General features: G+C 32.7%; 1 protein-coding gene across 1 annotated transcript; it reads right to left on the reverse strand.

The window, feature by feature from the left end:
- Positions 1-6840: 6840 nt before the first annotated feature.
- On the reverse strand, positions 6841-9360 carry LOC144562997 (uncharacterized). The gene is made up of 6 exons (XM_078312369.1): positions 9198-9360; positions 8986-9076; positions 8269-8348; positions 8111-8167; positions 7309-7432; positions 6841-7265 (listed from the first exon to the last, which is right to left on the reverse strand). The coding sequence occupies exons 1-6, from the start codon at positions 9309-9311 to the stop codon at positions 7210-7212; spliced, it is 522 nt and encodes a 173-aa protein (XP_078168495.1). The 5' UTR covers positions 9312-9360; the 3' UTR covers positions 6841-7209.
- Positions 9361-14900: the final 5540 nt, after the last annotated feature.

Raw genomic sequence — 14900 nt, forward strand, 5'->3', positions numbered from 1 at the left:
CTTATCGTAACGTATCCGGACTCGAGATTTATTGTGCGCGGAATCTTCATGCAAAGCAATTGATATGTCGGTTAGGTAGAGGCCTTATGTGGAATTAGAAAACATGGGCCTTAAGCCCATATAGGACAATTCAAGCCCAAACAATTACATCATTTCCGCAAGCCTTAAGGCCTGTGAGGAATTAGTTGGATATTTAACCCAATAGAAAAATATTTCTAAACACTGTTCGGTACAAACCGAGCCGAGATTAATTAGGCAAAGTTTGAACTCAATTCATATCAGAATGAGCCTAGTTTGTTCGGTAAGAGCTAGTTTGTTCGTTAAGAGTTCGTTTATGTTGTGAACCGCACATATCAGCTCAAAGATTATAAAAATCTCGTCGATTTAATGTTGTGAGTAGCACATAAATCACGAGTCGAAAAATAATATTATTATTTCCTGTTCATCCTCTCATGACAGGCACGAAAGAGTTTTTAAAAAAAGGTTTCATCTTCTTTTTACAACAAGATGAGAAAAAAATTAAAATCATGCTCTCAAAATAGCAGCAGTAGAAAAGGCTAATTAGTTTTATTCAGCCTCATTAAGATAAATTTATTTTACAAAGATGACATTACAAGAAGACTGAAAAAGAAAAAAAAAATAATAATAATAGGCCCCTGACAGTCAGGACATGACATTACAAGAAGACTGAAAAAGAAAGAAAAATGTAAACTTGAGAAATTAATATATTCATTTTCATTTTGCTAGAAATTGCTATGTTCTTATGATATCTGAAATCTCCACTGGGCCCAGCTCCAGCACCAAAAAGGAGAAAATAGATGCATTGAATAAACCAAAGTCAATTCATGCATTTTACAAGTCAGTAAAGCATATATAACATTATAATAATGTTGGATCAAATCATGCTTTGAGGATTTTATTCACACTGTCAAGAGAAAAATCTTCTTCTTCCCCTCAACCCTCAAAATTTATTAAAAAGAAGAAGGACAAAAAATAAAGCTCTTCAAGCAATTAATTACAAATGAATTATTCCTGTTAACTGTTTACAAATTTCAGTGCAAGAACAAAGAAAAACCAGTATCAATTAAGCAATTTCTTAGTTAGAGTGCTCAGGTACTATCCTAATTCGAAACGAATTAACTGCTCGAAGATCAGCGTATCCATGTCGCTCGTTATAGCTCCTTCGCGGCAACAACAACTCGGCTACGTTAACATTGAGCATCATTTTCCTCTTGAATTCCCAACCATTTCCGCTGACTTGACGAGACATCGAGCGTTGCTGGCCGCAAACTTGATCATCATCAATGCACTTCTTGTCGGTTCGCCGACCTGAAACCAGCCCCCCTTCTCCTCCAGACAGAAACACCAACATGTCAGTCACATAAGATCGTTTGATTCGTACCCGTGAATTAGGTTTCGATTGAAGCTTGATGGTGGGTCGAGCGATCTTGACCCTCCAAGCTCGTCGGCTGAGCAATATCGGCCTTGATTTCCATGGTCGTGTTGTTAGCCGGCGGTAAGTATTATGTCTCAGATATTCTTTGATGGTTTTGCAAACCTTAGAGGTAATGCCCTCCATTGTTAACTAAGGTGGGAAAATGTTTGTTTAAGATGCCTTTGTGATTAGATTATGGTTTTAAGGGGTATATATAAATAAACAAAATTAGTTCGTGTAATGGATGGCATTGAACGAGTCATGTTAATAATAACAGGTATAACCGTTTTAGTGGTGAGTGGACTTCCTGATTTATGGCTCCACTTAGTACGTTAAGCAGACCTTGAAAAAGATGTTTCTCTCCAGTCATATTAGAAACTGGATGTCTCCATTTATGTTGGCTATGCCCTATAAAGGTCCCATGAGAATTGAGAACTAGGGAAGTGATGAAATTTTAAGAAAAAAGATCAATTGATAATTATTTATCTATATAATTTTGACAATAATAAACAAAGGTTTAATTTTAATTTCAAGAATAAAATTATCATCTATATATTTTTAATATCATCCGTGTGAAAAATAATGAAATTTAATGCACATTTGACTGTTTATACATCCATCAATATATATCTATTTTTTATTTTCAATCTTGTTTATAAATGGTTCGAAAATATAATTTAAAGATTGTGAAGAAGAATATCATTGTCAAAATAATTTCTTCCGATTTTAATCGTACCATACAATTCATCTGTTTTAGTACACAGTGGCCTTTTTCCCAAATTAAATGGCCATCTCCATTGATATGTGAAATGGAGGGATTAGCAAACCATAAAGAGGGGACTTCTTTCACTGTACCTTTCCATGGTCAATGAATCTGTGCTTGTAAAGCACGTCCAGGGAATCACAAAAGAAGACAAGGACAATTTAATTTTTTTTAATCTTAAGTTTGTCAATTATTCGTCTTATTACATCCTAAATTTTATCCGATTCGATCGTTTAATAAAAAAAAAAATCCATCTTATTATACTTTCCTGGATCGTTCTGGACCAAAGCTGATGCCCATCGGACCATCTATTCTTCCGTGTATATCTTCACAATCAACTAAATATGAACTTTACCATATAAAAAAAAAAATTATGGGGATCGGGTCGGATGTGTCCGTAATCCGTTTGGAAAGAGAGGTAATACTCCACTTTGGTGAGTAACAAAAAAAGAAGTTAGATTTCGAAAAAAACAAAATAAAAAATTTCGGTGGTCACAAGAGAAACACTAGTGGGGTTTTGTCTAAACAGATTTGGATAAAATTTCATTAAAAGTCGGATTTAAACCGTTCAATCTGTATTGATACATACATATATTTAAATTTAATGAGCCATTTAAATTTATTAAATTTTGAATATATTTGCAGAAAATATTTTCAAATATAGATTAATTCTGAAAAATAACAAGTGTAAGAAGCATAGTAACAACGTTCGTGTTTAATTCGCAAATTATTTGCAAATTAAACGTTTTTATAATACACTGGTTCGCGAAGTAAACGTTTTATTCTCGCATTTAACGTATTTTACGAGTTAAACGCGTTTTTTAAACAAAAGTTCGGCGCTATTCTTCACGCCATCACATGGTCTCACCTAGAAAAAAGTGCCAAGAAATGAAAATTTTCATCTGTGGGCCCATTACGTGATTGTTGGCTTTAACTTGGCAGTAACTTTTATAATGTTAGTACTTGGTAGTAGGGCTGACAAAAAAATTCGAGGTTCGTGATTCGATTCGGGTTTGATTCGGATTTGATTCGAGTTTAATTTGATTCGAAATAGGTTTGAATTGAAACGAATCAAACCAGGTTCGGTTCGGAATTAATTCAAATCAAACTCAAATTTAGCCTGGTTCGATCGAAATAGGTTCGTGATTTTTTTGTGGTTCGAATCTCATAAAATCACCGGCCATCCATTTACCTGATGAAATTAAAATTCAAGATAGAGAGTCATAATTTAACTTAGCCGACACTCCCTCGCTCTCAAATCTCAATAACCTAGTTCTCTCTCCACCTCTCCCTAACTCACTCTCCCTCTAGCTCTAAAATCTAGCCGACGCTCTCGGCGACTGGCTGTCTCTCCGGCCTAGATGACTGTCTCTCCTCTCTCTTCGGTCGTCTCTTATAGTTTATACCAGGAAAGCCGTCTCTGATGTATTTTTTCATGAACAATTTTTCAACTTAAAAACGCTTATTTCATAGTTCATACTGGTAAAAGGAAGCCATGTGAATTTTGTCCCGCGAGAAAAAATTAATGTATAAACTACCGGTATAACTAGGGCTGCTAAAAAATAATTTAGTTCGTGATTCGATTCGGGTTCGATTCGAAAAATGTGTAGTTCGCAATTAATTCGATTCGAAATGGGTTCGGTTCGAAACGAATCAAACCAGGTTCGGTTCGAAATTAATTGAAACCAAACTCAAACCTAAGGTAAGTTCGGTTCGGTTCGGTTCGGTTCGTTGCCACCCCTACTTGGTAGTAACTTTTTCAAAAGAATAATCTCAAAAAAATAAAATTCAAAAGAAAGAAAAATCTAGGATGCAATGTGAAACAATTCCATGTAACTTTGACACAGAAACAATTTAATAATTTGTAATTTGCTGTTACTTTGTTAAATAGAATTAAAAAATTTTAAATTCTACTTTTAAACTCGTAACACGTCTTGTTTAAGTTACAAACTATTTTTGAATTATACCCAAATTATATCCGAATCACGAAATATTAACCCCGCCGAACCAAATCCGAAACATTCATTTGTTACTATGGTAAGAAGGTTCATTAAATCAACATTTTTCGTCACCGATTGAAAAAGCATATAATTATTCAAATAAATTAAAGCAAATTATAATTTTTTGCACCGTAACTTAATTGTAATGGCCCATCTGAAATATACAAATACAAAACAACAACGCGCCACCCCCATATTTGGGGAGAAAAATAAGGTTTCATAAATTTTGTTTGGATGGATTATGGATGTTTAAATTAAAGATTAACATCCATGGGGACCATTTTGTTTCTCAGGATTGAGTTTTGGACAAAGCCTCCTTCAAAACTAAACTAAAACGTTCAATTTGCATTGAAATTTGTGTTAATATATTTAAAATTTAATAAATTTAAATAGCTCCTTGAATCTAAATGTCTATATGAATTTTGATTTAAATTGGATGGTTTAGGTCCGATTTTGAATGAAACTTTGTACAAATCCACAAAAACCCGCACTCAAATAGGTTTGCAATAGCACCCAATTGTAATTTGCTGCTTCACTGTCCAAACCGACAAAAACCATTTGGACCTGACAGTAAAAATAGCACAAACGAAGAATGTAATGCAAATCAGCTACTTTCAACCATAAATCAAGAAAGTAAAAGGCCCATAATAGGCCCATAATCATAACATTGCAGAAACCATAGATGTGTACATATGCTAATTCTTTTTTAAAAGCATTTAAAAATAGTATAAGATCAACAGCAAAATCAAATAAATAGGTACCCCGCCACCGCCACCCATCCACATGCTACAACAGCCAACGGCACCGCCATGTAATTTCTCGTTGAACCAGAATAATCACTCGCCGCAGCAATATTTATAGGATTAGGGTGGTACACGTACTCATGTGACGGTGGCGGTCCCAGTCGTGGGTAGTGTGGGATTACAGGCTCCTCCTCTGAAGGGGGACAGAATTTCGGTATTGGTGGAAGTTCTGGTAAAGGTGGCAGATCTGGCAAAGGTGGCAATTCTGGTATTTCTGGAATCGGATGATCGTGCGGCTCCTCGTGTGGCGGTAGTTCATGCGGGGGTGGTTCGTGCGGCTCTTCTGGCTCGCACCACCAGCAGAGAAGACATGGGCATTCAGACTCGTCGTGCACGGTTCCTGAAGTATCTGGTTTTGTCAGTGTTGCTGCGGTTGTTGCATTTAAAACTAATGCACATGTGATGAGAAGGGCTAATTTGAGAGGATTCATATTTTACCTCTATGATTTGGTTAGGACTTGGGATATGGAATTGGGTATCAAGGCCTGCTAGTCTGGATTTATAAGAAAGGTTGTGAAATTAATATTTTTTTTTTTAGTACTCGTGTTATTTTTAATATTATTGCATGGTACACCAAACTGAAAGAGTGAGCATTTAACAATCAAATTGAGATCCTACGAAATGAAATCACTTAGGTAAACAGAAGAGTGTCTCAGTTGCTAAGAAATACTTTTGTATCAGTATAATGACTGTAAGTTGGAGCATTAGGTTGAAAGGGCCTCCAAACTGATTTCTTGTGGACAACCCTTTTGAGCTAACAAAATTGATTCCTTTTAAATTGAAAACATCATGACATTATCAACAAGAAATAAAAAAAATTTCTATTCATCTGTTCAATTGACTTTGAAAATTAACAGCTCAAAGACCCAAATTAATAAAACCTTAGGGTTTGTTCGGTAACATAGAAATTTTGTGGAAATGAGAATTTCAATTTGTCAAAATCAAAGTCATTTGATCCATAGAAAATTCTATAATACAGGTGTTTAACAAATACATAGAAAATTTGTTAGAATATTGGTTTGTTTTTCTTTTTATAGTAGATGTAATACTATAATTAAACTATACTAAGTGTATTAATACTAATTACTGTATTATTAAATTGTATTTGTTTAACTGAGTACTTGATTATACAAGTAAAATTTTAATTTAATTAATTCAAATTGATGAGTATAATTCCTCTTTTAATTAATTAATAAACAAGTTAACTATATCTCTTAATTAATGAATCAATAACTGCTGTAACTTGAGACATGGCACAAAAAGGATTTTCTTGAGACAGCTGTAGAAGTATATGAAACAATGTCACAGGAACAATCACAATATAAGGATCAACCAATTTTAAATTTTGTCAACAATCAACAATTCAATTGCTTTTTCATTTTTTGCAAGAGCTGTACCATCTTGGAAAAAAAGAAAAACACAGCTCCTAATTATTTTTTTTTCCTCATAAAATCTGAAGAAAACAGAGGAAAATAAATCTCCTATAGAAATTGTGAAATAGGAAATAAGACTTGAACACCGAACGAGTCGTAGAAAAAAATACCTACGACCTTGTTTTCAAAAAAATACTATGGGAATCGAGTTTTGCATTAAAAGTTGTACCTTGGGGCATTATTTTATTCGTCCTGATTACCCAAATTTGAAATAATAACGCTGGTAGTTATTAGTGAAAAATATATTTTAATCAACCAACATGGAATCAAATATTTTGTTTTATCTTTCACTTAAAAACCGGATCGCTTGTTTTTGAGAATGCACAGTGTAGTTGCAAAATTAACCGTATTGTTGGCAAATTAACCAGTTCAGTCACAGTTCATAACACACACAAGACGGAAGTCATGATAACACAACCCACTAGTCTCATTGAAGAAAATCAAAATAACAGGAAAAATGAAAAAAAAAAAAAAAAAAAATGTCTGTACAGAAGAAACACTCATCTATGACTACCAATTTTTTCCCAACTCCACCCAATCCAAAGAGAGAAGCAAATTTTGCAATGCTTTCTGAAAGACTAGCTGCTCCTTGCCCCTGACAGAAGTTTTTCTCAGAACAGTATCAATTGACATGCAATATAACGCTAATTTTTCTCTTTTATTTTCTGCGTGCGTGTGCCTGCAGTGGGCTTTGCAGTAGTGGTAGTTGTGGTGTGTGAGCGGGTTGATCTTGCATCTAAATGTTATATACACATCTGGCAACACCCCATACTTTCTACCAGTGAAAACTATGCATGCCCATTTGAGCTGCTGCCTCAGCTTTTTTTATTGCTTCCAAATCGCTTGGGACGTTTTGATTTATTGGTACTGTCACGCTCGGGACGTTTTGATTTATTGGTACTGTCAAAAGCACAAGATGTGGGCTCGAAAGTTGTTGCAAAGCCCTGTACCATATCACTGAACATTTTTTGAAGGTCTTCCATACTGTAAACTGGCTCCTGAAAATAAGACCCAGTTGTCTCATTAGCTCGTAGTCAGCAAACAACAAAAAAGAAAAAAATTACAAACAGAATATCAGATTTTCTGAAAATGACATCCATGCCCCTCTTATGTATGATATATCATATTTGTCCTACTCAATAAAATATATAAAAAATTATGGTCTACAGCCTTCTCAAATTTCCACATAGATCCAGTGCTAATCCCTTCTTATTTCATCATTTGTGACCACAAACAATTCAAAAAGAGTATGGCTTGTTTTGAAAGGGGATAAACAATATTTACAGTAATTATTTTTTCTGAAGTACAATCATTTTGGAACTTAAAAACAGGTTAATGTCCAACATTTTTTAGATTGTATCCTCATTTTGGTATGGGTGAAAATAGTAATTGATATCTTACAAACATTACCATGAAAAATTTTTCTAAAGAGAGGCCCAATTAGAGAATTTGTTAGGTACCAGCTTTAAACCTAACTGGCACATTATAAATAAACTAATTTGGGCTTGTCCTCAGACTACTGGTTTTGATTCTAAATAAACATGTCATGAATCTGGCTCTGTTTTGTGTAACTAAAGTAAGAAGCTCTGATATTAACAAATTTTCTTTTCACAAATAAGCAAGGACAAAAGCATGTAAAAGGGAAAGAAAAAAAAGTTCAAAACACATTTAATTACCTCTCTTCTTACATTAGCCATAAGTGATACCATCTCCTGAATGAAGTCTTGAAAACCCTGCAAATTACAAAACAATTTTAGTTAACATCCATCATCAATCAATTTCCTTTACGTTTTTCTAAAAGAGACTCCAATTTGAAACAAAAGCGAATGCTCACCTCATCTTCCCCTAGATCATCTTGAAACAGGTCAAATAGACCCACATCGTACATTTCTCTCCTCTTCTCATCTGATAATACTGCAGTAAATAAAAAAATTACGTTTCTCAAAAAAAAAAAAAAAAAAAAATTACCTTATTGTAAGTTTGTTTACCTAAAAAACCAAATAACTTTATAACCCCACAAGCCACTACTACAAGTTGTGTATTGAATAATCTAAATCACCAATATGTAACAACCAGATCATTATATAATCATTTGATCAACTCTATATGCACACAAATTAAAGCAGACCAATTGGAGTAGAACTAGGGTGTTCTTAAGCTCATCAGCCCCTTAGTGAGCTTAATTCAAAAACTTATCGAATTGACTTCAAACGACCCACCAAAACCGTTGAAACCAACCTAATTCACAAGTGATGCATTTATATGTCAAATTCAGAAATTTTCGAATTAATTTTGGATAAAGTCAGACAATCAAAACATGATAAAAATAAACACATTCATCATTTTTGACCAGCTAACTTTATACTAACTAAATTTATAAATTTGACATGTAAATCATCACCAGTGAAGTACATCGATTTCAACTGTTTGGATGCAACGTTTAAAGCCAATTTAATAAGTTTTTGAATTAAGCTCACAAAGGAACCAATTGACTTATAAATTTATATTCAGCAATTGCTACCATAGTAGCGAAGGTCGGTTTAATTATTACCTTCATAAGCCTCTTGTACAAGCTGGAATCGGCGCTTAGCTTCCTCCTCTACAAGCCATGGCACTCTTCCTCTCCTATCCGGATGCCATTTCTGTATTAAAAGTAAAAACAAAAAAAAACTCTGTTAATCATCGATTAACTGAAAGAAGATCTATTTAAACAAAAGGAGAAACAGCAAAATTAAAACCTAAATGATTGTACAAAGTACAAACCAGTGCTAGTTTTCGATAGGCTCTGCGAATCTCAGCAGAGGAGGCACGAGGCGCAACGCCGAGAATACTGTAGAGAGATCGCCTTCCATTGAGCTCCATGTGTTCCATTCCCATCGTGCCGATCGATGCTTCTCACTGTTTATTTGAAAGGAATTTTTCTACTGGAGGTTGGTAGAGGAACTTATGAAGCAATCGCTATCAAGGCATGTGTATTTATAGTTACTCTGATATGTATCGAAAAGAAAGGGAAAGAAGAGGCGGGAAGCATGTATCCAAAAATATCTCCGCTTGAATAATGATTAATGACCGGGAATTTTTCTGTTTCTCCCTTATAAAATACAGAAATATCTTTTATGATCCATATCTTAAAAATTATTAAATATCAAATTTATATTTGTTATACATTTTTAATATTTCTTGAATAAGAGAAAACTATTGATATTGAAGTATTCTATTTTCATAAAAAATAGATTTCTTTATGCCCACAAAATAGTAAAAAACATTTCAAATATAAAATTATTTAAAAAGAAAACACAATATATAAATAACATTGATCCGTTTGGATTATTTTTAATTTTCAAAATTAAAATTTCAAATTAAAATAGTAATTATTACATCGCAAAATATCTTAATACAACTTAGGATAATTAGTTATGTACACGAGTAATTTATTTTGTTCAGCGGATAGAGTTAGATATCTAATTATAGATTCTATAAGGGTATATGTGCGAATTTAGTAGACAAAGGCGGTGGAAAAGATCTTGGGTTCGTGAAGGTTCGAGACTGTTTAATTTGGTAGCCCCTGCCAAATATATCAAAAAAGAAGGTTCGAGACTGTTTAATTTGGTAGCCCCTGCCAAATATATCAAAAAAGAAGGTTCGAGACTGTGCAGCTCGCTACGGTGCTTCACCTTTGAATCTTTCAAAAGGCGTCTCTATGTCGCCGTGTCACAATTTCGAAGTTTCTTTGAACTTCTAATCGATTAGGGAATGGAAGATATTCTTAGTTTGACACATGCTAAAAATGTTTATACTAAACTTTAATTTATATTTTGCAAAAAAAAAAAAAATCTGATTATTGTGACAATTATTTTTATTTTTTGGAAATAATTAATAAATTTTATTTTAGAAAAATACTTTTTAATGTTTACGTTGATAAAATTATGGATTTTCGTTGGCTGATTGTTAATTACTAAATTTAGTTTCAAACTTTTAATTCTAATTTCTAATTCAATGTTGCAATTTGAATAAATTTGAGAAATGAAGATATTTTAAGTTGATTTTTATTAATTTTATGACAGTTGTATTCAATTTCATTTTCTAATGATATTAGCTACTATAAATTCGGTACTTAATAATACTTTCATTAGACATGTTAGTTTACAATAAGTAAGAGATTTATTAAAAGAAAATTGCTGGTACTGTTTCTTTTTACTTCTCTAGAAGCTTCCCTGCAATAATTAATTGAGAGACAGGGTGGGTCCCATTGTACGTGGATATGCAGATCTACTTGCTGAAATCTATGGATGCCTGAGGTGGAAAATTTGTCCCAATCGGACGGTCACGATTCCTGCGGCTGCGAGATGGTGAGGTCATGGAGTTCAAGTTCCAACATGCTTCAATAGTAACGAACTAGCCGAAATTTTTATTAAAACCATTTAAAAAAAAAAAATGAAATTGGAGAATTTTAAAAATATCAGGACCGTCAATTCAATCTGCAGCTTCATTTTTAGGAACCTGCAGATTAAATTGGAGGTCTTCTAAAAATTTAAATATATATATAGAGTAGAACTAGGGTGCTCTTAAGCTCACCAAAGTGTTTGGTGAGCTTGACTCTAAAATCCATCAAATCGATTTCAAATGATGAATCCGAACCGTTGAAATCTGCCTACCTTACGTGTGATGCGTCTGCATGTGAAATTTTTAAACATTCGAATTAATTTAGTATAAAGTCAAGCGGTCAAAAAACGTTCAAAAAATGAATGCACTAAAATTAATTTATTAACCTTCTAATTTTGACCGATTGACTTTATACTAAACTAATTCAAATGTTTAAAAATTTCACATGTAGATGCATCACACGTAAGATAGGCGGGTTTCAACGGTTCGAATTCGTCATTTGAAATCGATTTGATAGGTTTTAGAGTCAAGCTCACCAAACACTTTGGTGAACTTAAGAGCACCCTAGTCCTACTCTATATATATATATTACAGTACATTTAGTTTTTTGGAGAACTCCAATTTAATCTGTGCCACTAAATATGAGGTCGCAGATTGAATTGACAATCTTGATATTTTTGGAATTCTGTAAAAAACCTGATTTTTTAGTTTTTTTTTTTAAGAATATGATATAAATTAAAATTTCGGATGAACTAATGATGGTATTATAATTATGAGGCATTTTTCATGGACTAAAACTTTCAACCAAAAATTTGACACATGCAAAAAACGTTTATAATGAATTTTTTTATTCTAATTTCTGTGACAGTTTTTTTCTTTTCAATTTTGAAGATGTAACAAAATTTCGTAATTAACAAACTTTATTTAAAAAATTACTTTATAATTCTCACATTGATAAAGGTTTAAATTTTTATTCGCTGATTGTTTATTGGTAATTTATTTTGAACTTTTAGTTGTAACTTATAATTCAAAGTGATTTTTTTGAAGTATTTTTTATTTTTTATGACAATTATATTTAATTTAATTTTCATGTAGATGTTCTTTGTACTTCTCTAGAAGCTTCCTGCGGCAGATTGGGTCCCCCAGTACATGGATACGCAGAGAATTCGTATCCTCTGAGATATCTCAAGCTTTGCGTGACTTTATGGAAAATCTAATACGTTATGCACGAATCTCAAAGCACACATAATACTAACCCCATACATTACTCCCGAATAGGCACCAGACACGTCGGTCACGCAAAAGTTGAGATATCTCAGAGGATACGCACTCATACGCAGATCTATTTGCTGAGGAGCAAAAATCAAATTCAAAAGACTTATCTGGTACAAAAGAAAAAAAATTGGTCACTTGAAGTCAGAAAGAAGTCATAAAGCAGTGACATTTTTTTTTTCATGCAAATCAAAAATTTAAAAAAAATACGAAAAATCAAATAGTGAGGAAAAAAACATTCAGAAATACCAATTAAATTTTGTTCTCCACCTAAGACCTAAAAAAATACCACAATATTTGAAAGAGAAATAAAACATGGAAAAATCTAGATATGGTTGAGACTCACAATTTGAGATGAATTAGAGCCAGCGACTTGGAACCAGCGTAGCCAGTGACTTAGCCAGGCAATTTCACCTTTGTTTTGCGCTAATGGAGAGCGACAAATTGGTTTGAGCGCTTAGAAGAAGAGTTAGCGAATTTCATCTTTGGTCCATCATTTTCTTTTTCAGACTGCGCTGTAAGCAGTGATGAAGTGATTTCGACCTTGGCCCGTTATATATATATTTTTTTAACTGCACTGGAAAGGAAAGTCTGGACTTACTGGATTTTGAGAGAGAAATAATTTTTCGAGGGAGGCAAAGAAGGATTGGGTCTGTATTTTTCTACTACATTTCAAAATTCAAGAGGAACAATTGTCCCTCTCTCTGATGAATCCATATTCTCTCCGGTATTGCAGAGGATCACCCTCACTTTACAGTTTGAGATTAAATTTCAACCGATTTGATATTCGAGCCGCAATAGGGGGACAGTATTTTTGGGCTTTGAGATTTGTGCCAGGCTAAAAAGAACAGTTCAGATCTAATAATTGTAAAAGATTCCCTTATATCAGATATTGGAGAGGATGTGAATTCCTCTCTGGACTTTACTGGATCCGCTCCTTAATCTATTACTATAACAATTGTATCTCTATCATGATGTAAAACTTAGCAGTATCTGCTAAGTATTTCAAAAAAAAAAAAAAAAACAATTGTATCTCTATGTATCTAAATTATTTGATAGGCATACGCTGGATGAATATTTTTTTAAAAATATATATTAACTTAATGATGAAATGAAGTTTGCCAAGAGCAGCCCTTTTTTTTTCAAAATAAATAAATAAATTATAGATATAATTGACCACCAAGAAAATTAAGGAGTCTGGACGTGAGTCGGTATTCTCTGCAGTGCCGGTAACACAAGATGTAAATTTAAAATTAAATTTGAATTGTTCGATCAAAATTGAGACCAATATATATAAACTAATCTAGGAATTTATTAAAATTCATGTCAATTTACAACGAATGGTTCATATTTAAATTCAGATTTGAATATATGTTTCCGTAATTACGGAATTTGAACTCGGTTGACACTTTGGAGATGGGTGAAAACTGAAAATACTGTGGACGTATAATTTAAAAACATTAAAAAATTAAATATTGAGATTTGAGGTGATTTTATCTGTTCAATTTGTACTAGAACAGAGTAGACCTGAAGTCGTTATATTTTTGTATAACATGAAGAAATCAAATCTCCTCATTATAAACAGGCAGTCCATATTAGTTCTCTTAACTTGACACAAATCTTAAAACGGACCCTCTATAGTTTTTATAAGTACTGATTTTGGTCATACTGGAATTAATCTGAATCGTCCATTTATAATTTGTTTGAGTAAGATACATGAGACTGAGAAGATACAGATTCCGGATTCAAATCAATCGTACAACTTCAATTATATATGATTTGTTTTAATATAGTATATTGATATAAAATAAAAAAATAATTAAAGCCGTATGATCGATTTTGAACGGTTTGAATGGAGGAATAGGAGGGTGCTCAGAGGCGGAGCCAATTCAATGCAGGGGTGAGCAGTTGCCCACCCCTGGAAATTGTTTTTTTTTTTACCGGGTATATGAGTTTCAATCAAGCTTCTAAATAGCGTTTATAGCGGTGTAGCGGGGAGACAAAAAAAAAAGCTTTAGCGAATAGCGGAGCTATAGCGAAAGCTATTATAAATAGCGTTTTTTTATTTCAAAAATTATATTTTATATTTCTACTAATAGTAAAAAGAGTGATGCTTCTATGGACATAAGGGCCTATTTGTAAAATGAATATATTTTTATTTTCAAAGTTCAAACAGCCGATCCGAACCGTTCATCTTGTTCTCCATATTAATATATCTCTGGAGACCAAATTTTACATTTTTCTGAATTTATTTACTATTTATTAAGATGGGTATAAAAAATATCAAATTCAGACCATTGAATTTTGTATCCATCTTAATAAATAGTAAAAAAAATCAGAAAAATGTAAAATTTGGTCTCCAAGCACATATTAATATGGAGAACAAGATGAACGGTTCGGATCGACTGTTTGAACTTTAAAAATAAAAATATGTTCATTTTACAAATAGGTCCTTATGTCCATAGAAGGCTTTGCCTAGTAAAAATGTCTCATTAAGAAAAAAAATATCAAATTAATTAAGAAGTTCTAATATTATTCATATTAAACCAATACAAAGTTCAAATTGTCATTCAAAATATCCCTAATTCAAAAACTATCGATATATTTTATATTCAAAATATACCACTACCATATATTAATGCATGATACAAAATTTAATTGATATAGCGGTATAGCCCGCACATGTTCCATTGTATTGATATAGCTTAATAAAGTAAAAAAAAAATCAATCTAGATATTAAGGCCCATTAAAATTGCAAAATCATGTTTTCAGAAAAAAAAATTGCAAAATTATAACCCATGTAGCATAGC

The sequence above is a fragment of the Carex rostrata genome, chromosome 12, assembly GCF_964058835.1.
Source record: "Carex rostrata chromosome 12, lpCarRost1.2, whole genome shotgun sequence".
NCBI classification, from domain to species: domain Eukaryota; kingdom Viridiplantae; phylum Streptophyta; class Magnoliopsida; order Poales; family Cyperaceae; genus Carex; species Carex rostrata.